Here is a 27,583-nt window from a genome sequence, read left to right as displayed (position 1 = left end):
AGCGTGACGGTTTAGTCAGCGTAGGCCTGGCGGGGAACTAGATGGACTTGCCTAAACTTCGCACTTCTAGATTCAAACGGCTCCAAGGCTTTGCAAAGTCATCACATGATATCGAGATATAAGCGCCGCAATTTGCCATGATTAACATTCGGCGTCTTTAGAGAACTACGATTGCTTCGAAAGCTAGAAGGATAAACCGTAGTAAACACGGCACGAGAACGTCCGAAGCCACAGGCACGAAAGAACAGACAAATCGATGCACTAATTACCATCAGTTCCATGGCAGCTTAACGATCCCAGCTCCGCAGCTTCCCCTCGCAGTGTTTGTGTGAAACACTGCGAGAGGAACATGGTTTCAGCAAGGCAGCCGGAAACAGGAACTGTAGTTTAGCGTCGTGGTTCAAAAGTTTTTTTTTTTGTTTTGTTTTGGCCTCGGATCAGTAATTAAAGGAACCGTGCAGCATGTTCACCTACGGAGCACGTGTCGCCTGCGTCTGGAAAGCAAAAAAAAAAATGTATTCGATACGAAAGGCGCGGCTCCCTGCAGCCACGCCCGCTGGCGCAGACGATTAAACGCGCGAGACCCAGAACGAGCTGAGATACTACGGGCCCTGCGAACTGACACCATATTCATTACGCGGTTCAGGCCTCTGTCTACGACACTGCAGATTGCATCGCGCGCCAGCTGCCCAACCCATTGCGATAGAGTATGACGTTAAAACGCCTTCGAACGTCATGTACCCTGTGTATCGCATGCATTCGGCAGTCGTGCCAGCACTGCATCTGTCGAGGCTGTTGGTCATCACACTCGTCGGAAGGTTCGATCGAGCCTCGCAATCTGTGCGACCGCCCTATCTCATTGCACATTCTGATTAGAGATGCAATGCAGATAATTCGCTGTGCGCACGCGCGATGGCGTATAGCTGCCCGGACCCGAATGAAACGATAACAGCCTATGCGAACCACAACACACTGAAATTTCGAGATCCGAACGGTATTGCGTACTGCAAGCCTTACCAACTGGCTACGCTGCGTTAACACTACGAAATTGAGTATAATATACAGTATGACCCACAGTACTTCCCTTGATAGGCCGCTGTTGTCTCCTTTCTTGCTGTGGCCCTGATGATTTATATATAGTGTGACGACGTTCCATTCTATTCCGAACGCAACGAATAACGATAACGCGCGGTACCAAATGCGTAACGACTTGTATAATTGAAGGTGAAAGCGCGAAAGGTGAGGCATGTACCCGGAACGGCGGGATATAGAGGCACGGAGAACTCTCGAGTAACTGCAGAATTTCAAAAAACAACGCAGAAGCTTTAGCGCTTAAACCGCGACGAACCCTGCGGCTCACCATTCGCTTCCCAACCCTGTATCGGCTTACCATTGACTTCCCAGCCCTGTATCACGGAGCAACTTTACGAGTTTATAGGCAAAACACCTAACCCGCAAGGTATTAGGCTCCGCGTCCACTTTTTTTACAATAACTTGTGCTAGTTGCACTGCGAAGGTGTTTCAGAGTGGATGATAGTTGACGTTCAGGCGAAGCAATTGCCGGAAACTTATGCAAGACTAGTTCCGCCTGCAGCAAGCAACACCCCTCCTCCTAAGCGCTTAAACAACCGCTGAAGTTTAAAAAAAAAAAACGGATTACACACCATCGAAGTAAAATGTGTGGCAATCGCGAACGTCAAGCAACTGCAAAATGTGCAGTGAGAGACCTTCAGGCGCTAGGCGTTACACCTAACAACGGTTAATCGAAGCAACGCAAATGTGCCTTATGCCCAGTTTATCTATAAGTTGTCCTAAAGCGAAGCTCCCTCTGCCTGTAGCTCTGAGTTTTGGCGTTCATCGTCGTTTGCTCGCCGATTATTATTCAGGAATATCTATAGACAACTTGGGGCCACTGGGCATACGTGTCCGAATAGACAACTTGCCGCCGGCTGCGGTCTTGCCAAGTAAGACAACTTCGGTCGCGAGTATGGCACCCGTTCTTGGCCAGTCCACCGGAATAAATGTTTGCTATACAGTGACCCGCAGGGTACGAAACCCTGAATATATTCAGATACGCGTCGTACATTTCTGTGCGTACATCTCTCTTCGACGTTAATCCCTTGGCATGTATCGTACACCGCTAGGGAAACGAATGCAAGCCAAAGCCCAGGGACCACCACCAACGCCTCTCACAGTGCCACCCCTCGACGGATCGTCGATAATGTAGGAAGGAAGCAGTTGAACCGCCTTTCCTTTCCCAAAAACAGTCACCGCAGCAGGTACACTTGCGAAAAAGTGATAATAAAACATGTTCCAATCAATCAATCAATCAATCAATCAATCAATCAATCAATCAATCAATCGCCTTCGCCCGCGTGACGCACGCAGCTACACGAGGTTGTGTTCGTGTTACCCGCTAACTGCTGCTGCCTCGCTAATTCAAACAAGTTTCGCGTTATTTGGATTCAAACATCGCATGGGTGTTCTTTGTTTTCCTTTTATTTAGAAGAGGTTGAAGTCCTGAGAACCTCTACAAACTTACTTCATTAAATAGTAAAGGAGGTAGGAAATCAGCAGAGCAGTAAAATGAAATAGCAAGAAAAGGTACGTGGGATCACTGTCTTACGTAGGTGCACGGCCGATTTTGTTCGGTTTAGAAAAGACGTGTTTAATTTTTCACTCGGAAATGAGCGCGCGAAGCACGCGTACGTAGTCGTGTGTCCTTAGAATTGTCAATTCTGTAATAAAAATTTAAAAAAAATCGACATGGTTTTGGCAGTTATAATCACGACCTCCAAGAAACGTGGTCATGGCTTGGACGAAACAATGTCACGTATTTCTCGTTTATCGCCAATCACGTTCCATAAGTAGGATCGTCATGTTAATAATAATATTTGGGGTTTTACGTGCCAAAACCACTTTCTGATTATGAGGCACGCCGTAGTGGAGGACTCCGGAAATTTTGACCACCTGGGGTTCTTTAACGTGCACCTAAATCTAAGTATACGGGTGTTCTCGCCTTTCGCCCCCATCGAAATGCGGCCGCCGTGGCCGGATCGTCATGTTCAAACGCCATGTTGCAGTCATGCGTGTGCATGTTTGCTTTTGTAGTGTCAACATGAACGTCCCTGTTTGGTTATTACTTTTAAATAAGTTAGGCCATTGCTCGAGGTTTTAAAAAAAAATCAGTTATGCGGTTTCCCAAAGCTGCACAGTTTCCTACAGTGGTCGCACCATCGTAGACAGCTCCGGATTAAGGTTGAGCACATACAGTTCTTTTCTTTTTTAATCGAGCACGCAAAAATTGTTATACTCATTGGTTTTGCATTCAAACACCATAAGTATGATGGCACCGCCGAATAGAACCCAAGACCTCAGCAGCAGAGCTCCACAGATCGTGTGAATCACCGCGGTGCTGGCTACTCCAGCTCGCATGCACATTTCGACCATCGTAACTTCGACGCTTCTGCTATAAGTGTTGCGCAACGAAATAATGCGAATAACGCGTTACGATGAAGCGATACGTGCGCGGTCACGTGTGAAGTGAATAAATCTTTCGTGGTGATATAAGGTGGCTCGCGTTTCCACCAAAAAAAAAAGGAGAAGACACTTGCTAACGGAGGGGTAGGAATTATACCCTACCACGGACCCAACTATCGCGCCGGAGGCGAATATTTAAAGTATTTCCTCTATCCCTCGCCCCTGCCTCACCACCATACCTCTTGCCCCCTTATACACGCAAACTCCAACGACTGACCGAGCCCACGTGCTGCTTACCTTCGGTGAGCTAACGACACAAGCCATAGTCAGCATTGCAAAGTCTATGGCCGCCACGAAATCGATTGTGATGGATTAAAAAGCTATAAGGGCATACATTAAAGTGATGCGTTTTCACTTCCACTTTGTCCGCAGTATAAGAGACACTGCAGCTCACTACAATTGGATCCAGACTGAATCGGCCGGTTGACTTCAGATCGTTTCGAAGCATCTTACCCCATGCTAATCGCGCCAGGAAAGAATAAACTAGTTTGGTGCAGGACAGTACCCGAAAAAAAGAAAATTCTACTGATCCTGAATAAAAGAAGCTATTAAAAAAAGAAGTCACCCCAGACAAATAAAGCACGAGAATATATAGGCGCCGTAATAGTATGAACACTCACCTTTCCGGTAAACGGCTTAACGAAACAGCCGAAGTCTATGGGCGGACAACCGGAAAGTGACGTTGTGATCTTGGGCGTGCTCGTTGGAATACAGCCGGCACCGTAAAATAATTTAAACCCGTAAAAATGAATAACGGTGTAATTAGATCTATAAGTCACACCTTTACACCCTTTTTTTGGATGTAAGGGTGTGATTTATAGACCAATTTACCACCGTATTCAATTTTAGGGGTCTAAATTACTCTACGGCCTAGCGAACGATCCCCCGACATGTATCAGAACCGCACCTAATGCAGGCGCCGGCCTCGACCAACGCTGTAAAGACGTCGCCCGACCTCGACCTCATCCTTATTCGCGTAACGCAGCAGCCTTTGGACGGCACGTGAAAGCAATCAGGGCTGCGAGGAGATTGATTCTCCCTCTCTTTTTCTTCTCAAGGCTACAAACTCGTGTTTCGCGTGAAACGTCGGCGAAACTCGATGACAAAATCGGACGAAAAAAAAAAAAGACAGTTATCTGTCGCTCCACGCGCCGTTCGTGTGCCGTGCGCGGTGCGACAGAGTCTATTTTTATCGCGCTAATGGAAGGGGAAAAAAAGATAACGAGAAAAATAAAAGTGAGATTCGGTGAGGCAAGAGACTTCAGTCAATGAAGAGAGACTCGCGTTAATGGGACAAAGGAAGTCTTTGAAGAAGGCGCACGAGTAACACATGCGTCTGTCAGCGTGATGTATGATCGAATCGCTGTTGGGCTGTTAAGGATACCGACACGAGGAAGCGTGGACGACTCTGCTCAAGGACTCCCACGTGTGGTTCGGTAAACGCGGGTGTAAGAGTGGAAGAGCGCCGTGATGGGCTGGGCGAAGGAGTTAATAATATACTTCCACAGGTATGAGTAATTTCCTGACACAACTTGCTTTCCTTGAATATCGTACACCAATAGTTAACACTCGTTGTACTGACACTTGGTCCTTACCACAGTTTAGAACCGATTACAAGCTGCAATCCTTGGCCCACAATCTGCCATTTTTTTTCTCAATAAACATAAGGATACTGCTGGTTTTAGTCGAAAACAACTGCGAACGTACTTTGTGCACATGTAATCCGTATTTCTTCATATGTCGTTTAAGAAAACTTCGGTGTTATTGCTGTACTTGATTTCATGCTGTACTTGATTGCTGTACTTGATTTGATTTGATGACTACGTCTGTATTGCTATTGTTATTTCGTTTTGTCTGCTGCTGCCATGTAATGGTTTCCTGGGCCTTCGTCAAGCTGTTCATACCGCTTTTAGCCCAGGTGACCATCCAGATACTTGCTGGAGGATAATATATGATTTGATTCGAACGTTCCCTATATACACATGCACAGTCGGGAAAAAATAATAGTAATAAGAAACAATAAAAATACGAAATAAAAAGGTATTCTGTATTAAAGAAAAATTAAATTATGGGGTTTTACGTGCCAAAACCACTTCCTGATTATGAGGCACGCCGTAGTTCTGGAAATTTCGACCACCTGGGGTTCTTTAACGTGCACCCTTGGAAATGCGGGCGCCGTGGCGTGGATTCGATCCCGCGACCTCGTGCTTAGCAGCCCAACACCATAGCCACTGAGCAACCATGGCGGGTGTGCATTTTGGGTCTTCTGAGCTAAACTGCTCAGAAAATTGGCGCTGCGCTATGGAACACCGCTAGAGATTCGAACAATATGGCCGCTTGAGCACTCACCACCACCACTTTATTCGCGCCGCGTAGCCTAAAGCTTTCACGCGCACAGTCAGCCTGTTCCAAGAATGTGTCGCAAGGAAGTCGTATAACCCAATATGTTCAAACCAATATGTTCGAAAAAATAATTATGGGGTTTTACGTGCCAAAACCACTTTCCGATTATGACGCACGCCGTAGTGGGGGACTCCGGAAATTTGGACCACCTGGGGTTCTTTAACGTGCACCTAAATCTAAGTACACACGGGTGTTTTCGTATTTCGCCCCCATCGAAATGCGGCATATGTTCGAAAGTATGCACGCGCTATAGCGAGAGAAAGTTTGGTGATAACCGAGGAGGATTAGCCCATGCAGCGAATGGCTTGTGCTAAGGGACGCAATGCAGAACACACACACACACGCACACGCACGAACGAACAAGCAAACAAACGGGTAAATGCAAGATGCGGTGGGCACAATGAAATGAACAGAAGTGGAAACTGGCGCAACATGCCACCCGAAATAACTGAAATATTACCCACTTCTGTCCCCCATGGCGGCAACAAGAACACAATCTATTTGACAATATCTAGAGATAGAATACAACTTCCAGCTTAGAAAGCAGGTAATGCATATATATTTTTTTTTACAGGAACATCTTTTGTAACTGCTTTTTGTACGCTGCTGTACAAGGACGTAACAGTCGCTGAACTGCAAGCGCAGAGAGGATGCGTCTCCCTCTTTGCGTTCAGTAATTGCGAACGCCTGTGAACGTCAGAAGCTATGAACTCACACTAGACCGTGTGATGTTTCAGTGTATAGCTCAAAAACTGCTGTCACATCCGCTTTTAGAAGACTACACACAAACCAATTCTTTCATTAGTAATCTACATCCGTTTTCTCCAAGCTATACGCCACCAAAACGCCGGTGCTTGAATGCGTGGCGTTCACAATAACACCCTAATACGTGCGGTAATCGATGCCAAATGTTTCCGGGTGAAGTATACAACAGAAGGCAGAAATGCGAATACTTCACGTTTTACGCACACAATTTTTTTTTTTCCTGGCGCTTTAAAGTTAAGCCTTGTAACGCGTGCGCACTCGCTACTTAACGCAATGTGCACAGATACACAAGAAAACTTAAAGCACATAAATAAAACAGAAGCATCAAGACAGACGCTGACTTCACTTCAGAATTAAGGAGAAAGCAAAAAAAAAAGGGGGGGGGACATTTTGTCCTAACAAAATAGCAAACTGCACGACTTCGGAAAGAAGGCAATCGAAGCTGTTGGGACTATTAAGCAAGGCAGGTACTACATGCAAAGTCTGCGGGAAAATGTCCGAGATGATATCAAAGCAATGGAGCTCACGGGCGAATGGGTAAGTTACAAAGCAAAGCAAGGAAAACGCTCAATAAATAAATCACGCCGAAAAGGGACTCCAGGGCTGGGAGAATTTATTCCGACCGCTCGCTGTTGCAGTGACCGCGGCTGGCGAAGTGACAGCCGTCGACAAAGCATGCAGCCTAGTCAAGCGCATCAAAGCAAAAATAATAATAATAATAATAATAAAATACATGACAGTTATAAATAAATTAATTAATTAATAAATCCGTACATCCCTTCGTAGGATATGTTATGCCACTGGACAAACGCGCAGATCAACCGCGCCAACGCGTCACGTCGAGAGAGACAGTTTGTTGTGGCACGGGACATAACAGCGCTCGCGAGCATGCTTGAGTTAGCCGTGCTGACCGAGGATACCGAGGCCGCAGAGTTAATGAAACCGCGATGCAAATCCGGAGCCGGGACAGCCGCGGAGGTCACACAGCTGTCAAGTCGTTGGCGGTCAGAGGTCGACTCGCCCAAGCCCACCGATCCGTGCGCGAACTTCATTTACCGTCGCCACTATTTCAACGCGGCGTCCTTGGCTGTCTTTCCTATAGGACACACCGCGTTTCTCATAACAAGCTCGCAAGTATAGGTGTGTCGAGCCACTCGCTATTACGTGACCCTCAGCGCACATCTCTTTTTTCGTACGAGGTCCCCGCTATATGCCCCGATCGCGCGTGGCGTTGTTTTATGACTGCATTCGCAAAAACCCGGATGGCTCGTGAGGCCCGTGTTCAAGTATGTGTACCTTCTGCTCTGTATCGGAGGTTGCTTCAAAGCGTACAGAAGAAAGCCTTTCCTCACGCACGAGCTTTGGCAAACGTAGGGGTCCTTAAGGGGCCCGAATTAATCGGGGAAGAGAGTTGTACGACTGCTGATTGCCGGTTTCTTTTGAGACACGGAGTTGACCACCAACGTTTGGTGGCACACCCTTCCTGACAACGTGCGAGGTGTTCAGGTGGAACTGCAGGCCAAGCATGCAGGTATAGTAACCCCGCGTGCTGCGATACTACTACCACAACCTGTAGTCCGAGCTTCAGTTTGTTTTATTAGAGGCAGGTGTCCTCGTATAGCGAAGATCTCTCTCTAAAAGATACTAATAAATGAAAGCAAATAAAATAAAGAAATAAAGGGTGGTTGGTTGAAACAGGACAACCTTAGCAGAACTTTGTGCGAGAAGAAGGCTTGTGCAGCTGTTTCATACAACAATGCTACGTTCGTTCGGCCCAACTGAGACGGAAAGCAAAAAAAAAAAAAAAAGATGAAGTTAGGTCATTATAACATATAGCGAAAATTAAAACATCGGATACGAATACGAGGACTTTATCAATGTGGTAGGCGTTGACGAAACATAGTAAAAAAAAAAAACATACTAATCCGTGCTTTGGAATAGATGGCTAGAAAACTTGTAAAAAAGAAAAAAAAAGAGGTTTCAGCCTCAAAAGCATTTTAAATTTGACCCTGGTTTTGCTTAGAAACAGTTTTTTTTAACGGCCGTTACTTCTCTGTCGGAGCTAAAACTTTTTTTTTTTACAATTGCTCTTACTTAGCTGGCTTTCACCAAGAAGTGAGATTTCCCGACCTCGTCCTGGTGTGCACCGTGTATCACAGAAAAAATACCGCTTTGAAGCATCGAACTCGTGGCTCAGTGGTAACGTCTCCGTCTCACACTCCGGAGACCCTGGTTCGATTCCCACCCAGCCCATCTTGGAAGTTGCTTTTTATTTATGAAGTGCCTGCCGTGATTTATCGCTCACGGCCAACGCCGCGGACGCCGACACCGACGCCGACGACACCGGCTTTTCTGCGACACGAGCTCCTTAAAGCTATCGCGTTAAAAAAAAAAGAAAGGTCTGACAGCACTCGGGATCGGCGAGCCACGCCGCTCGCAGGCGTGGCTCATCCGACCGGACCGATCGCCGCGCGAATCGCGCTGAACTGAGGGACACGAATGACACGTTGCAATGCACGCAGGTTCCTATCGTCTCGTCAGCCTCGTCGAGACATTCGCCAGGAGAAATATTGTTTCATTAGACTTGCGCAACAGTTCGCCGTCACTCTATGTTCCACGTCCTTCTGCTTTACTTCTCCTGACAAATATGCGAGCGTCAGAATAAGACAAATCTTCCCACAAGCATGGAGACTCGTTCCGAAAAAAAGAATGAAAAAAAGAAGGAAAAGTAGGTTTTTATTTAGCAAAACTACTCTGTGATCGTGAGGCACGCCGTGGTGAAGGACTGCGGAATAATTTGGACCAACCTGGGGCTCTTAGCGTGCATTTAAATCAAAGTACGCGAGCTTTCTTTTTCTTCTTTTCTTTTTTCATTGCACCTCCATCGAAAACCGATCTAGCGCGCTACCTCGAGGTGAGACTCGAAGTTATCAACAGAGGCTGAGCAAGGAAAGACTCAGCCAAGAGCCATTTCTTCGACGAAGTCGACCCCCCCCCCTTTTTTTTTTTAAATTATTTTGGATTGTTTTTTCATTCTCTCTATCCCAATTCCCCTTTCCACGACGCATGAAGTATGGTCGTGGTCGCAAACTAAAATAATAAAAACGTCATGACATTTCAGTCTTTCTCGCTGTATGCAGCTTTTTTTTTTTTAAACCTCCTTGTGTGTGGTAAATACCCCTCGTGGTGTATAAGCCCTGCTTAGAGGCCGCAACAAGCATCAATGATAAAGCTGGCTCCCGGCTGGGGCTTTCCTTGTTCGCTTGCTGTTGGATCACATCATGCGCAAATCAAACAAGCCAGTGGCTCACACCAACGACTTCGACTGATCAACGACGGTCGAAGAAGGTGCGTCTTAGACTGCAGCAGGCGTTTTGACGATATGAGGACTTGCATTCTCCAGGACCTGTCGTCAATCTGACGAAGACTAGTCCCTTTGTCGCAACGTTGGCTTTTGCCAAAGACATCTTTCGGTAGAGCCCTGAACGCTTGTACGAAAAAGTAACACTCAGTTTATAAAAAGCAAGTTGTGAAAACAAACACTGGCCGACTATAACCAATATATTATTAAGTAATTATTAATTAATTTATTTATTTAATTGTTTGTTTACGTATTCTTAATAAACATTTTCTTTATCTCTCTTTCTCTCTAAATAAAGGGCTTTATTTCACTTCAAATCCCCCGCACTATGTTGTCTCTAATCGCGTATACGGAAGAGAGCACGGTAGCTTCTTCAAACGGAAATGTCGTAAACGTACCCGTGGAACGAGAAACGTTTCCACGTACTTGTCAAACGTTGTCCCATTGTCGACATTTAGAACCATCACTCTTCGGGTATACTTGTCGACAATGTCGACATCTGAGCAGTTCCTCTTCGGGTGAACGCCGGACTTTATTATGGCACCGACAATGCGAGCGGCCGGATAACCAGTTTCTCCAGCGATGTGCGCGGCGTCGGCGAAAGGGGGCTGCACGTAGCTCGTTCGTCACCGTCGAAGTTATCACTGCAAACGTTCAGCCTGCAGCGACGCAACGCGCTATTTCCGCGGCGCGTTTGCCAGCGCGAATGCAACCGTCGGCACGGTACTCAACGTACAACGTTCGGGAGGCTGCACGAAGCGCGAACGGGCATCACCGCTCGTTAATGTCGTCGAAAATTAAATTATGAGGTTTCACGCGCCACAACCACTTTTTTATTACGAGGCACGCCGTAGTGGGGGACTCCGGAAATTTGGAACAGCTGGGATTCTGTAACGCGCACCTAAATCTAAGTACGCGGGTGTTTTCGCACTTCAAAACCCCCGCCCCGAAATGCGGCCGCCGTGGCCGTGATTCGATCCCGCGACCTCGTGCTTAGCAGCCCAACACCGTAGTCACTGTAAGCAACCACCGCGGGTTATTGTCGTCAAGTGTAGGAACTTGGGACTTGCGCGAAACGAAATCATTCCCATGTGACTCGCTCCGTGTGGCGACATCGGTTTAACTTCTACGCAGCAGTGCTTAACTTTTGGGTGGGTGGCTCCGTATGTCCCGCTAAACTATTTTACGGAGAGTCGCTCGCGGTGTCGCTACATCTCGACTTCGGCTTAGAATAAAAGAAAAAGGCTTGTGTATCCGTACTTCTCAACACGTGACCATACTGCCAATTTGTAAACGGCAGAATGGTCATAGTACATCGGGCTCGAAATTACACATGCACACATGCGAATAAGCGACGAATAAATAAGCAAACGATCGACAAACAACCAACTGCGGAGCGCGAGACGTTGAGGTAAAATCGAGGGCGAAGCCCAGATCACGTGTCCAGCTTGTGTGTAGAGGCCGGCATGGAGAAGATGGCCGCGACGCGTAGCAAGGACGTCCAGAATACTGCATAGGCCCCCCTATGTATATGCGTCCAACGGTCGCGCGCAGCTTACGCGTGTTCGGTTCGAGTGTCACTTTGTTCCATCCAGTCCTTTTTTTTTTCCACGATGATTTGTCAGCCGATGATCGGCAGTAGTAAAGCTGTCCGTGAGTCAAGCAGCTTTTTCTAACATCATCATCCGAAGGACGAAAAAGAAAGCGAAAGAAGGACGAAAAAGCAAAGAGAAAGGGGGGGGGGGGGGCTGCAGGCCCATACGGCGATCTGGAGGCACAACTTCAGTACAACCGGACATACTATAATATTGCACGCGTATGCGTCAGAGGTAGGGGAGTTCGCGGCAGGAAACACAATCACGGAGATCATCTATAATGGATCGCTTCGGCAAGTCCGTACAGCTCCGTAAGCGACGTACGCCAGAGCAGCTTCCGCAGTCTCTCGCGCCACTGTTACGAAAGATCCGGCTTCTTTCCTCGTATACTTATCTCGGGGAAGAAACGAAAACAAGGGCTGGTTATATCGCTACACTGCGGCCTAAAGGACTCGCGCGTTTCGCCGATCATGGTATGCGTGACCACGTAAACAGCACGCACGTATAGTATACATAGACGATGATAAGCCACGCACACACGCCCCCACCGGATTCAACGAGCCCGTAGGCGCACCTCCCCTCTATCCCACCCCCGCCATTTTGGCCTTGTTTTGTACAAAAAGATGGATACTCTTCGTAAGAAAGCGTTTACGAGAGGGCGTACGCGTTTCGCAAGCGATCGAGGAAAAAACGCCGAATCGAAGGCCGCGGAACATCTGCCGGTGTAGCGACCAGACAACGCACGCGTGCGCGTTAACTCCCCGTCTCGAAGAGGAGGAGGAGGAAAAAAAAAACAACGAGAAACTGCTCGGCCACCCGAAACGAAAGACAAATACGTAATGACGGCAGCCATCGCGCCGTATGTCACGCCATGCAGACGTCGTCTGCCGTTTTGCCGCCTAGCAGCGCGGGGAAACCAAACGCACATGCGCACGGGGAAACCGCTGCTATAGCGGCAAGAAGACGTGGCTCAAGCGTTGCCTGCAGCAAAGAGCGCCTTTTGAGCTTTATATAAGGGGAAATTTTTCCGGAGCACAACATTTGCAACAGCAAACAACATTACCGTTTTGCCGCCCATTATGGTGGAGCATTTGCGGTATGGCATCGGACAGTGGAGCAAGCCGACTCTCTCTCTCTCTCTCTCTCTCTCTTGTTCCGATTGTAGTACAACTCGGGTAACAGTATATTGCGGAGTCTTACACACAGCCACAACCCAGCAATTACCGACGCGGTAGAGTGCAGTGCGTTGAATGAACTTCGGCTACTCGGCGTTCTTCAACGTGCACCCTAACTAATCTCGGTGGACGAGCGTCTTTGATTTGGAAAGTAACAGCGCTAAACGGGCAAGGACTAAGACAAAAAGAACACGACATTGGCGCTGACTTACAACTGAAGTTTACTTCGAGGAATAATGACATTTATAAACACGTGGCAACAACTAAGCGACTGTGCATGCGCGGCAGGAGCCACCCTGCACTGGCGTATACCAGTACAGTAGAGTACAGTCGCAATTAGTTGTTGTCCTGTCGGCCCGTGTTTAAAAATGCGATTATTCCTCGAAATAAACCTCAGTTGAGCCAGCGCTATAGTGTCCTGTTCTCCCTTTTGCTCCAGTCCTTGTCCGTTTAGTGCTGTTACTTTCCAAGACTAATTCGCCAAAGTTTCTCTTCTCGTAAAGGAGCGTCTTTGCATATCGTGTATCTTATCTGAATGCAGCCGCTGCTTCCGGAGGTCGAACCCGCGACCCCGTGCTCAGAAGCAGAACGTCACTGTCAGTGGGCTAGCGTTCGGGAATTCGTTGGACAACTCACGTGATGTTTGATCGCCAGATTAAGCAGGGAATCCTCTCCGTTCTCGGTTGTATAGGCGTTACCAGAGAGTAACACAACCTCTGCGAAGTCTTCATCACGGTTTTGCAGCACTTCTTTATACCACGAGGCTCTTTGCAAATCCCATATACAACGTTATGTTTTGAAGCCATACGAAACGCTCTTATTACTCGTCTGTTCTTGCACTAAGCATTTGTAATACACCACGAGGCTTCGGCTGCAGTGTAGACGCTGCTCTAGAGGCGATGCGCGAATACACGGGGTGAGAGCATGCCGACAAAGCCGCGCTGATTGAGCACTAATCCAGGACAATCCTTCGGATTATTTGCCTACTGTGGCAAACGCTGGTGTGGTCTCAGTTCCGGTTTCACAACTTTGCCAGATTCGCCTGCGAATTTTTTTTTTCTTCGATCGGGAGATGACCCAGCATGCAATGTGTTTTGTCGCAGCATCGAATTGCTCTTTCACGGAGTTTATAGAACGACGCTGTCCCATGCTAACAGGCGCAAATATCTGTACGAATATATCGGCTCATTCTTCGTATCTATGCTGTTGCACCCTTCAAGCATCGCCGACGCGAAAATGTCAAATCTGAATGAACTAAAAAAAAGAATACCTAGTTGCGAAGGTGTTTCTCTAACTATAGGCTACCGTACAGCAACTTCCTGTGCCTCGACTCAGCGGTAGCTACCAACCCTACGGACAACAGTCGCACGAAAATTTCTTCAATCTCAAAAAGAAAGAAAAAAAAACAGCAATACGTCTTTGTTAGAGCATAGGCACTTTCGTTTCGATTTGTAACGATTATAGTAAAAATGTGACATGCAAAATAACCTCTTTCAAGAGCTCTCTACAGGTTAAGGCGTACAAAATGCAGCAGGTATGGGCAATGAAAACTGCGCATTACTGTTACAATTGAACGAAAGAACATATTCAGTGCAATCGTGACGTTATCAATGCTACGCTTGCTTTGATGACAGCATTACAAAGGAAGAGTTCCATTTCGAAAAAAACTTGGCACTGGACTCTCGCTTCAAAAATGTTCCGTTCATAGAGGTAAGAGATAAGGCGCGTCAAGATTAGAACCACGATCTGATCATGAGGCACGCCGTAGTGGGGGACTCCGGATTAATTTTGACCACCTCGGATTGTTTAACGTGCATCTAAATCGAAATACACGGGTGTTCTTGCATTGGGGCCGCATCGAAATGCGGCCGCCGAGGCCAGGATTTGGTAGTGCGACCTCGTGCTTAGCACCACAACACCAAAGCCACTAAGCAACCACAGCGGGTCAAGGCGCGTCAAGAGTGACACCCAATAGATTGGCTGATAAAAGCTGATCTACAGACGATCTTATTTTGCTACCGCTACGATTCAATTGAAAATGATAATCGAATGTGCGAAAGCGCTCTAAGCACCGCCCGTGTCGCCTTTGCATTCCAGTATACAAATGGCCAGCAGCAAGTTTGCATCACCCAGAATCAGACAAGGCGATAGGAAGCGACCTTCGTAACCACCAAATTCAAAACACACGCATCCGTTTTCGCTGTATGAAACGGAGCAGTCAATTATATGCCAGGTTGTTTGCAACGTTTACTCCGGCAACGTGAGAAGGCCTGCAGCCTGCGAAAGTTGGGTGCCGCCTTCATTCCATCGAACGTGCAAAAAGAACGAAACGTAATTTCAACATTTGATTGAGCAAGGAAAGCCGTTTGGCAGCTGCCTATAACTCGTATGCATTCGCCAGGTCTGCGGAGACATGCTCGTACCTGAACACAGCGATCCTGGACTTGAGTTGGGCCACGCGACACTTCTTGTCGCGCGGGTCTTCGGACGGAATGTCGGCGAACGTCAGCACCGACGGCTTGCCGCCGGTCGTCGGGAACTTGTCCGTGCGGGCGCCCCCGCCACCGTGCAGCTCGACGTTGTTCACCTCGTGCACCACAGGCAGTTCACCCTTGCGAGACTCGTCCAGCTCCGGAACGACCGTGTCTTTTAGGCTGCTCATGGTACACTGCCGAGTTCTGCAGCTCCCAGCTTCCAGTGCAACCTTGACGCGAATTCGCTGGTATCCCTAGTCTGGGCTGGGAACCTGGGGCCCGCGCAGCTTGTCGCCGGCTCCTCCACTGATCCTGCGAGTGCAGGACCTCGGAAACCAAGAGTGCTGCTTCGACCAGCCCTACTACGCCGCGTTTGTAGTGAAAAAGCTGGCCCTGCGGGCCTAGATTCAGATCAGCAGCTTCTTGTTCACTGATCCTGTAACAGCACGGCTTGAAGAACCAGGCAGGGATCTCTAGCACGCAGCTGCTACTAACTTGTTTCAGCCGTGCTCACCGCCGACGTTATCTCGTTGATGGCAATCGGTAATCGCTCGCTTCCTGGCTCCTGACTGAACCCGACACTACGAGAACTGTCACCCGCTAACTCACTTTAGCGCAGACGTGAATGCTCCGTTGTCCTGTCGGGTTGACAGCTTCTAACCGGTTGGACACCGACCCTGTCCGACAGCAGTATAGCTGGCGGCTCAGCAGCGTGAGCCGGACGTCGTCGGCGGTCGCAGCGGCGCTCGGTGATTCAACGCTGATGCCGCTCGCTTAGGCGGCTGCCGCCGCAGCGAAGACAACGCAGCACAAAACGTCGTCGCCGACACATCCACATTTCGCGCGGAGTTGCCCCCACCGGGTCCCCGCCTTTCGACTAGATAAACACGTTCTTCGTCTCGGCCGCACCACACCAGCAACACAAGCAGTGGTCTGTTCTCACCGCTTCGCTCCGGCGTTGCGTCGAGAGCGGTAGAACTCACTCGCACGCAAGTTTCCTTTTCCACCGCACGCGCCCACACACGCACGCTCTCTTCCCCTCTTGCGGCAGCTGGCTTCGTCAAGAGAACGTCGTCGTCTTGCAGGAGAGGGTAAACGAGGAGGAGACGTGATCGGCTCGGCGGTGGAGAGAACGGAAGGGGAGCCCCGTTTGTTTTCTGCACGCGCCCCTATTACAATTCCTACGCGACGGTCGAGTGGTGCCTGTCGTCGTCGCCGAAACGACCAGGATGCCCCTCGAGGCTGTCAGGAATCGAGAGAGTGAGAAGGAGCGCACGCACGCACGCGCGAGTGGCAATCTCAGCAGCGCGCGCGCTCGGCACGTGTATGTGCGCGTGAGGCGGCGCGTGTGAGATGGCGGCTGCTGCACTCCTTGGACTACACGGCCTCGATAATTATTAGCCGACGCCGGTGCGTGAATTCGATCGCTCTCACTGGCGGACGGACGACGTCTATCAGCATCGCGTGCACAGACAGAAGGGGGTGGCCTTCGAGGTGCATGCTTCGAGCCTTCTCCCTTTTTTCACGTTCGTAAGTTTTGCATACGTAACTGCTTTGAGGCTGCATATGTAACCGTTTTAGCAGCTCTTAGACGCCCGTTCCTGCGTTGAGCGTCGGCGTGCCTCGGCCTCCGTCGGCGTAACTGAGCGAACGCGGAGCGCAACGGGTGATGAAAAACGGCGATAGCGAATAGAGCACGAGGAGGAAAGCGGAGCAGGAGGGTGTGGATAGCGTAGTGCCCGCAAGACGGGCTCTGCGACCGCTACGAGTTGGCCCCGCTGTCGTGTGACCGATGGGATGCGGCGAGTGCGTCAACCGATATCACATATGGAAACAAACCGCTGCATGAGCGGAGGTCTGTCTGCGACGGCTGCTATGAATCGCGCACACGCGTCACCCACGCTCTGCTTTTCGCGATCTCCCTAGTAGCGAGGCAGTCGTGCCACTTTTCGCTCAGTTTATACACACTTAAGAATTATAAACACTTACACAGCTGCATTGAAATTTCGCATTAGGGAGTGTCGTAATCGTAGGTGATTTTTTTCGATTCCTGGATGTTATAGAGCCCTGTACGTCGCCAAGAAATACTACTTGCCGCCCTGGGTATACAACTTTATTACACAACACTTCCTATTCTTGCAATACTGTACTAACTTTACTGCATTTTAAATTAACCAACAGTGCGCGAACGAGGCAAAGTAATTGGCCGGAGCCAATATTCCGACAAGGGACACTCCAGGTCTTCATCATCCTGTGAACCTCGGCCTTGTTTTATACTAGTTCTACGTCTTATTTGGAATTATTTCAATAACACCGTCGCCCTAGACAACAATTCGCATCAATAAGAGTCACAAGATGTACATTTCGTAAACGGGCCCCCGTACTAGGGGCCATACACTGTGATACACTGCGAGCGTATTTCTATCAGTGCATATGAACGCCAATAAATAGGAGCCGAAATTTTGGTCTAACCGGTTACTGAACGTGATTGTGCTGTGCTGCGTGGCAGAGTAAATTGAATGACACGTTCTGTGTCTCTATGCTGTCTTCTTTTTCGGCCATACAGTGCAACATTTGGACCGGCACAATGCAGGAATTCCTTTTGCCCGATTCTGTTCCTCTCTTATCGCAAAATGCTCCGGACGGCCAATATTGCTAAAGGTTAACGTATATAGACGAAGGGTCTGCTCGATCCATTGATGGCGCGCGGAAAGGAAATGAATAAGAGCAGAATTGTCACATCACGCTTCTCGCGGAATCAAATTCCAACTGCACGTGGTTCGGGATCGCGGTGGTTAATTTTTTTTTTTTTTTCAACTCGGTGGTGGTCGGTGGCGCGCCAGGTACGTTGCCGCTATGGAGTGACCGGAATGGCGCTGCCGCTCGCTCGAGGCGACAATGAAGACGACGCGAGCTGGCTCTGTCGGAAGGAGGAGGAGGAGGGGCGAGGTCGTGGGCCCGTTTCCCGGATCTGCCGGCGTGTGCCGCACGCGACGGCTTCGTTGACTTCCGTCTCTGCCTGGCTGCCGTCCGTCCGGCGCGGAGTGATGAGAGCGGCGGCGTTTTGGGCTTGAGCGAAGGCGGTCGGTGGCACCGACGTCACGCGTCGAAAGCGCCAGCGCATGGCCACGCAGGAAAGAGGGAAAAAAAAAAGGAAAACGCGCACGAAACAAAACGCTTGCGTCTGGCGGCTAACGAACAAGAGATAACGCTCCCCGACCTTCGCTGTTCCAGTGTCTGCCGCCGAAGGAAGTTCTCCGTATATTCCGGGTGACGGGGTTTCCTCTTTGGTTTGCGCTTCCCTCTTTTGTGAAGAACTGGACGTGGTCACCGTGTACAGTGCGTGGAAGGAACGCGTCTAGAACAAGTCATTCGTGTCGTTTTTTTCCCCCCTCCACTCGACGTGAGGATGCGTGCAAAAGAGAGTGATTGTCTTTGTCCCTGCAGTGCTGTTCGCGCTTCCTTTTGTTTCGTTGACCCCCCCCCCCCTCCTTCTTCTTTGCGCTGGCGTTTGTGACGCATGACGTCATTGAAGAGTGTCGGAGGTCAAGAACGTACTGAGAAGCATTTTAGCGCGTGAACAGCAAGAGAAATGCTGTTTGAAGTTGCAGGTAGGCACCGGGGCCCAAGATGCGAAGCTGCAGGCCTTATAGAGATTTTGTGAGTAGCTGTGGTGCGTATGCGGGTTTTTCTGGGTTTGTATGCCGCTATGCGTCGGCGTGATTATGGTGCGTATTGTCTCATTCCTCACCCGACACCTGGAGTAACATTCCAGACCGCCAGACTCGCTAACACCCCCCAGCTTCTCCTTGACGTCAGCACACTCTCATTTTCCACGTCGCTTTATGATAAACCACTAATTACGAGAACCGTCTACGCTGAAATTCAGTACAGTGATCAAAATAGAAGAAAAGTAGTTGTGCGATTTAGCACATACGCCACATTCTCCCTCTCTCTTTCTTCTTCTTTTTTTTTTACAGCATATAAAACACGTTTGTGCCCTCATGGGTGCGTTTGTGCCATACAGTCGAAGATGTGTACCACCTTCGTATCAAGTGTATGAAACACAAAACTACGAAGCGAGCACGGTCTGTGCGGACACACAATCAAATAACTTCAAATCATTCAACTAATAACAATCGCAGAATTCATGGCATGAAATCTGTCATTAGTGTCCGCAAGGACGACACTTAGGCCAGATTTGGTGCTTTTAGATAGCCGACCATTAACCTTGGAAAAAGAAAGAACATGTTCCGGGTTTGACAGCGGTTCACTGAGAAAAGCACTGGTTACTTCACAAAACATTCTTAGAAAATAGGAACACCTTAGGTTTATATCAAATCTCCATGCCCTCTAATAAAGAGATGGCATTACTACAGATACATGCGTCATGAAAGTTTTAGTTCGTTATATGGTATGATGTGGTGTGTAATTATGGCCCCACTCGTCTGCAAAACTGTGAAGTGTGTATTTTCACGCACAAATTCAAGTGTTATTAATTTATTAAGGCGAAAGCCTCAAGTGGCTCGTTGCAGTGGTTCATACCCGAAAAAAGCGGCGTCTAGTCCAGTGATGCAAAAAGATATGTTGCAAAAATATCATCATCAATAATGGCTCATACCCCGCAAGCAAGCAAAGATGCTATGATTGAATAGGAATGAAGAAACGAAAGAAAGAATGAAAAGAACGAAAGAAAGAAGGAACGAACGAAAGAATAAAGAAAAGGAACGAAAGAACGAAAGTAACAAAGAAAGACAGAAAGAAAGATTGATCGAAAGAAAGAACGCAAGAACCCTTAGGTAGTCCATTAGGTACTCGCTAGTGTCGTTTAGGAGGTCGCCCTACCACGCCACACGTTTACTTCACACTGCGGCTCGTTATGTCTTGCAAGACGTCTGACCCCTCCTATCGTGTAACTTAACGCATTATACCGTGTGTGCAGCAGGCGTTCGCCTTCACGTGTTACAGGGGTGTAAAATGCTGCCGATTTTTAAAAAAAAATTTTTTACGGAACTGTGAATACTGCCACTGTACGCTTCCGCCGTCCAACGGCGATTGGAACACTACTTTGCCCTATACGTTACTTTCGCCTACAACTCGTCTACACTCTAAGAAAAGTTTACACCCTTTGGAGTGCCCCTTCTGCCACACTACGATAATCGTCATCTGCCTTGATGCGTTTCCTTTCTTTAACGCTGCGAGCCCGGTACTTTCCAGTGCCGAACGGCATGCGCGTTATCAGCGTGATAGCATTCCCGACAGGAAAGTAACGGGCGCGGCGTTTTCAAGAAAGGAAACGCATCAAGGCAGATGACGATTGTTGTGTGGCAGAAGGGGCACTCCAAAGGGTGTAAACCTTTCTCGGAGTGTATAGGCATGGCACCACCGGCTATTCACCATTTTACCTTCTCTATATGGACGCGAACCATTTCTGTCTCTTCATACTTTACTCAGTAGCGCAAAGCGATAGCCACTAAGCTTGGCGCGCATTCATTTACTCTCGTAAACCGCGTGCTACCAGTTCAGCGGCTTGCAAAAACCACCACCTTGGTGGTTTGTGCAAGGCCATCACCTGGTGGTCTTAAAGGCCACCACCTTGGTGGCCTTAAAGCGTTCTTTTTCGAGGTTCTTCGTTGTCGCATGTCAAACACAAAGATTAAATGCAGGCCGCAGAAATACTAATCTCTGGAAATAAGAAACGCAGCATCGCAGAAACGCGCTTAAGACCTCTGCGTACAGGAAAAAAATTATTGCGCAACGGAAATGCGCATGCTCAGAACCTAGCGAACCTTCTTACGTCGCACGTACGCACGCTAAATGTATGCCCCTGCGTTGTGCGCCTTCGTACATGAAGGGCTTCATGTATACGACCTTTACGTGCTGCTATCACGAGAAACTGCAGTTTCTCGTGATAGATGCAGCACTATGGCATAAGTTTAGTGTAGTGTATATTACAGGACTGAGCAGTACAGACCGCTCAGTCTTACGCGGAAGTCAGGCGCTCGCCTTCAATGACGGTTGAAGTCAAATGTACTCGAACTCCGCGAGGGGCATTGGCTCCATTCCTCGAGCTCATACAACATAGCCAATTAGGCAGGCAGATTAGAATAATCTTTTGTTTCAATAGTCACTAAAAGCAAACGAGAAAAGGCATATTGTCATTCACCCAATTTTGCCACGAAGCTACAAAGGACTTTGCAGAAGGGTTGAAATCTGGGCCAGTTGGTACATTCTTGAACGAAAAAGCCAGTCAAAAACACAAAGGACGAGAGGAGAGGTTCACACCACAACGACTGGACTATCAACTGAGCTTTATTAGAATCGGTGTAGTCCCAGCAAGGCCAGCAGAGCATGCGCAACTGCATCATCGCTAATCACATAGCATAAAAAGACAAGAGACGCTTCTATCGTGACCGACCTAGAAATTCAAATTCTTTTTCAAGTAAGCGCACCGAGGTTGTACTAACGCAGTCGTCACCTAATAAACTGATGTAGTGCGCTTCCAAGATTTCTCGTTCTTCTTTCCCCTTGCCCCTACCAAGAATCGTCACATTGCTGAACAAAGGGTAACAACCACACTCATTGCGGATAACGGTGTAAACTTGCCTCGCCATTGCAATGAGTGTGGCAAATTATTTGACAAGTCGAATACAGCCAGACTGAATACGACAATTCAGTTCTGCGGCAGCTCGCAAGGTTGAGGAAGGTGCATAAAATAAAAAAAAAATATATTGTCGTCCTCCCGACTGTAGCGCATGAAGCTGCGATTGCGCATTTCGCTTTCTTAGTTATCCGCAGGGGGTTTCTTTTGTATAGCTGACTCTGCGGCTATAGTCTTGAACAAACTGCGATACCGTGCATGTCTGCCGAAGGTCACTAGATAAGTTTACATTTATTCTGGGGATCATCGTGAAGAAGCAATCACCGCATGTATATGTGAGACCTCCATGCACAAACGTTCGCGTACGCAAAAAATTATAAACGTTGCGTTCATGCGTGCCTGCAACAAACGCGGCATTCTCACGTCTGCGCGAGCAAAGCTTCTCAGCATCGGAACCCCATGCTTGACTTGGTTTAAATGACGCCTGTCCTGAACGCACCAAAGGAAACGCAACGAGCGTCTTGGGCGCGTTCACACCAGGCGTCATTTATATCAAGTGAACCATGGGCTTAGTTTCAGATGCTGAGAAGCATTTCTAAATACGGGGGTAAAACTACCTAATGACCATACAACGCCTCCCCCCCCCCCCAATTCAAGAAAAGAAGAGAAAAAGAAAGAAAATGCGCAGATATTGACCTCTAAGTGTGTGCCAACAGGGGGCACGCGATATTATGCCGTCCAAACGACCTTCTTCCGCGGCTCGCGCTATGAGCCTTCCGAATGCGATGCTCGTCGATTGGCCGCCGAGTCAAGCACGTGCTTTCGTACTAATTTCGTGTGATTGATATCCAGCAGAATACTTCAGCTCGCTGCGGCCTATGTACACTGAAGCAATAAAGTATCATTATTCACAGCTTTTTGATATTTCTTACTCACGGATTCATTGATCGAATGTTATTTTGAAGGTTGTGGCGGTGCATGGCTGTATGCATCAGTGACTACTGTCGAGGCCGGTCACGTCGAAACTCTCTTTCTTTTTCTTTCTTTTTCTTTTTCTTTTCTTTTTTTTTTTTTTTTTTTGTCTACGGCGGCCCACTCGTTCGGTACGAGTGAAGAACCAATTTATCACATTGGAAACTTATTCGGGTTCGCGCACGTGTATACTTAAGTCGTGAGATGCATCTTTAACAGATCACTAGCTTTATCTCGCGCTCGAAAGCAAAAAAGAAAAAAAAAACAAGATGAACGCGCCATTCTTTACGGAAAATAGGTGGATCGAACGTTTCTCGCTATGGTTCGAACATTCTTTGTTGGAGGTGTTAGGATTAAATTCCGGCGCTTTGCGTCAGCCAAAGCCTTGATGGGATCACGAGACACGCCGTTTTGGAACGTTCGAGGATTATTTCTGACCGCATGGCGTTCTTTAACGTGCACCTAAATCTAAGTGCGCCAGCGTTTTATCTTGCATATCGCCGTCTCGCCCCCGACGAAGTCCGACGCCGCCACGGCGGGGGTCGAACCTACGAGCTCAACGGAACTCGCATTACACGCGCGATAAGAACACATCTTAGAAAACATTGAAAAACAGCTTCTCGCCTTAGATAGCCTTATAGATTTCAGAAAGGCCTTCGTCACTATAAATCATAAGACACTTCTGCTAAGCTCGAACGCTATAGTATTCATGGTCACGCTCTCAACCTAATACAATGGTATCTCTGTTTCAAACAAGAATATGAAGTAATAAACCACTGCACATGTGGCGTTTAAAATTTTCTAGTGGCATTCCCCAAGCTCTCATGTGTATATATATATATATATATATATATATATATATATATATATATATATATATATATATATATATATATATATATATATATATATAGTTGTATTATGTTACCACATCTTCATGTTCTTGTGCTCGTAATATCACTAGATCAACGTTTTCTGAACACAAGCGGAGACGCAGCATTACATGTACTTTCTTCGCATCATTACCTATATACACGACATCCTAAATCTCAGTACACTGGCGAAATTTGCTATATGAGCTGATGACAGTACCATTCTATTAACGTTCTATGACTAAACGAAATGGCTAACAAAGTAAACAACGCATTTCACGTACTATATATATAATGTGTATTGCCATCGCCCTGACCTTCGTACCTCACTTTTAGCACCACCTGCACGAACATCACGTCGACTTTTCAATCCCACGAATGTGCGGCGTGTAACTGGTGCCACAAATGCATTCAATGAATTCATTTTTACCCTAGAAGAATGGAACTCGCTTCCCGAATCAATCGCCCAAGAACGGGACAATTCTATTTTCAGGCGGTCAGTATCGGCTCACGTTGCTAAATTAAAGCGATCAACAGCAGATGTCTTTTTACCTTGATGAACCAAATCTCAAATTGGAATCTCGCTTTGTAGTTGGTCCTTTGTATTATTTATTTATAATATCCTGTCCTGGGTACCTTTACATTATCTATTGCAAACTGTGCTATAAAACGCTGTGCTTCCATTTTCTTCGCTTCAATATAATTGTATTATGATGCCACATCTTGTTCTTGTGCTCGTAATATCAACATATCAATGTTTTCTGAACACAAGCGGAGACGCATTACACGTCCTTTCTTAGCATCATTTTTTTGAAATGATGGTTCCATCTAATTGTATAACGTTAACATGCCTGCTTGTTTGTGATATTTCATTGATCAAAAACATGACCGCTCATATATCTTTTTCTCGCTACCCTCCCTTTATGTGCCGCCCAAACTCAGGGTCCTCAAGAGGCAATCAATGATGATAAATGATGACTGTTGCAGCGTGCCGCAGCGCATTCTCCCGCTGTACAGAAGTATAAAATTAAAGCAATAATTTTCTAACCAGAAAAGTCCGCCGTCATTTCACCCTGTGAAAGCGGATGTACAGCGAAGCTTGTGCCGATGTCAAAGGGACACTAAAGGTTACTATTAAGTCAACGTGGCCTGTTGAAATACCATCCCAGAAACCTCGAAACGCTTGTTTCGTGCGAAGAAGAGACTTATTTTAAGAGAAAATGCTTTCTGATGCGTCCGCGTACCTCTAGCGCAGTTCAAATCACCCGCCCTCCGATCGAAGAGTATTGACGTCATCGTCTCACAGTGACGGTGCGCCGTCGGTGAGTAAAACGGCTCCCGCAGACGGCGCTACGGCTTTTCTGCACAAAACGCAAACGCGCGGCCAGAAACAGAGCCAAGACAGATCCGACAGCAGCGCGAAAGCGGAACTATGGTGGCTAGCGGAAGGGAAAGCGCACGACGATAAGCTGGTTCTTTATTTTATGACGCCAACTTCGACGCTCGTTGCAACGGATGACCCTGACAACGACACATTAGCTCGCGATGCTGGGCTCGAGTTCAACGATGAACGTGACCTGCTGTTGAGGGCTCGCGCTGCCGGCGTCGTTGCGTACTACTACGACGACAGCCTGCTTTGAAAGGCACTTCAAGCGACTTCAGTAAGTCGGCGTTGAACTCGTAATCCTCTGGACGAAAGTGCAGCGAGCACACTACGTGATTTTTCGGCTCTTTGCCAGCGCGCTGTGGCAGAGGTACGGCACTTAACCACTTCGAACGGAGAGGTTCACTCGTTGGCACACAGTGATAAGTAATGTTGGATTCGCCGCTGCAACTGCCCTTGGCCAAGTTCCGTGGACTGTTCGCGCATCCCACGACATCACATGGACGTGGCATTCTCGCTGCTTGTTCCAAAGGCACGTTTCGCGAGCCAGCAGAACCAGCGCAGCACGACGCGATAATGAAACAATTGAAACTCCAAAGCGCGCGCGGCGCAAAGTCGAGCGCGCAGAGTCGAGCGAAAACGAAACCTTTCGATCAGCCATACTACTCAAGGGTAACGTCAAAATGTTATTTTTTTCTTAGAATGGAACAGAAGTGGACAAGTAGCATTTTCTTCCGTCTTATAATCTAAGGAAATGATCTTTCTAGTACGAGTAGTTGAGTACTAGTGTCATAAATTATGATGAGGAGTGCCTTCGTCATCGGGCTAGTACCGGAATGTCGCTGGGGGGGTCTGAAATCGTGTCGTGCATTTACCTCAATTTCTCGGTTACTAAAGCTCTGTTCGCGATTATATTGACGCCTTAGACGTTCTAGAGCATTGCTTTATCACTTTAACTCGACTTTCTGGTAACCTTTAGTGTCCCTTTAAACAAGCGCCACCAACACAAGCGACGTACGTCGCGTGCGCACGCGCGTGCCCGGAGGTGCAGCACACATCCCAATTGTCCTAGGCTACCCGCCAAGCGCAAGTTCGTTATTGAACTAATTGAATTTCTGAAGATAAGTTCCGTGAGGAAATTCTTCAAATACGGCTTGCACACAACCTACAGGCACGATAGCTTCGGATTGTAATTGGAATAAACGATAATGACGGCCTCGTCCCGTGAAGGAAGGAGGAAGGAAATAAGCTTTATACAAGGTTCTGCAGGCCACGAGAGCTTTGTGGCTCTCCTGGAGCGGGCGTCTCCCACGACGGAACCGGGAGGTTGTGTTTCCTGGTGGCGTCGTGGACTTGCTGGACGGCCCAGAGTTGGGCAGCGAGTTCTTCGCTCCGGATTGCTTCTTCAAACTTGCGCTTGCCCTGTTTGGAGTTTACGTGAGCTTGCGAGCACGGCCAGAGTAAATGACAGACGTTAAGGGATGTCTTGCAATTGGTGCAATAAGACTTGTCGTAGAGCTCAGGCATGTAATGGTGTAGTCTGTTTTGCGTGGGGTATGTGTCTGTTTGTAGCATTCTGAGTGTAACCGCTTGAGCTCAAGTGAGCGTGCGGTGTGGCGTGCTATACTCTCTACGTTGTAGGTAGTAGTGTTTAGTGATTTCATTGTATGTAGTGAGAGCGTCCTTGTTCTCCTAGTGGTCGGGTGAAGCCGCGCGATCTGTAAGCGCGCGCGCAGCCTCTTGTGCCGCCTCGTTAAGGTTGGGGACGTCGCCGATCTTTGGTCCTAAGTGTGCCGGGAACCAGTATATGACGTGGTTCTCAATCTCTTTCTTTGAGACAATTCTGAGAGCCAGCGCGCCGACCGTGCCCTCTTGAAATCGTCCCGTGACGATACAGTCTGATGAAGCAGTCTGATGGCGCCATCACATCAAACCTGGCGTCACGCGATGACGTCCTCGTCAAGTGATGACGTCGCCTGATGACGTCACGTTATGTCTTTTGGAGACGCAGCGCCACTGTGCCCTTCCCGCTTCTTTTCGCTCTTCCGGGATCGGCCCACATTTTCGGGTGAGCACCGCCCACTCGGACACAAAAAATACCAAGCAGAGGCTGACAGCTTCACTGCGAAAATTGTGGACGTATAGGCCAATGGGGCCACTAGGTGTGTGCCACTGTGTATGTTGCACTGGGTATGTATCCCTGGAGTCCCCGGGTGTGTGGCACTAAGTATGTGACCTTGAGGCCAATAGGCATGTGCCCCTCTTCAGTGAACCTCTTTGACATCGCCATGCGTGACTGCAAATATCACAATCATCACACCTACGTGATGACATTCACGTAACGCAATTTTTCTTGCAAATGGGGGTGAGCGTCCACTCTGTGGCCCTCACCAAATGTGACCTTCAACATGGCGTTTGTGCTCTTTTGGGCATTGCATGAG

General features: G+C 48.1%; 1 protein-coding gene across 3 annotated transcripts in view; it reads right to left on the bottom strand.

Annotated features, from left to right (window-relative positions):
* The window catches only part of LOC142575692 (NAD kinase-like), a 160,073-nt gene that overhangs the window by 25,782 nt on the left and 106,708 nt on the right, over positions 1-27,583 (bottom strand). The window contains exon 1 of one of the 3 annotated variants that reach the window (XM_075685246.1): positions 15,263-16,307. The exons of the other annotated variants lie outside the window; for them this stretch is intronic. Coding sequence (XP_075541361.1) covers positions 15,263-15,501 — 239 coding nt within the window. The 5' untranslated portion in view covers positions 15,502-16,307. Of the gene's footprint in view, positions 1-15,262; positions 16,308-27,583 lie in introns of those variants that run through there. 3 annotated transcript variants of the gene reach the window in all.

This window comes from Dermacentor variabilis, chromosome 3, assembly GCF_050947875.1.
Source record: "Dermacentor variabilis isolate Ectoservices chromosome 3, ASM5094787v1, whole genome shotgun sequence".
NCBI lineage: Eukaryota > Metazoa > Arthropoda > Arachnida > Ixodida > Ixodidae > Dermacentor > Dermacentor variabilis.
The sequence above is the reverse complement of the archived record's forward strand: the minus strand, read 5'-3'. Positions and strand labels throughout refer to the sequence as shown.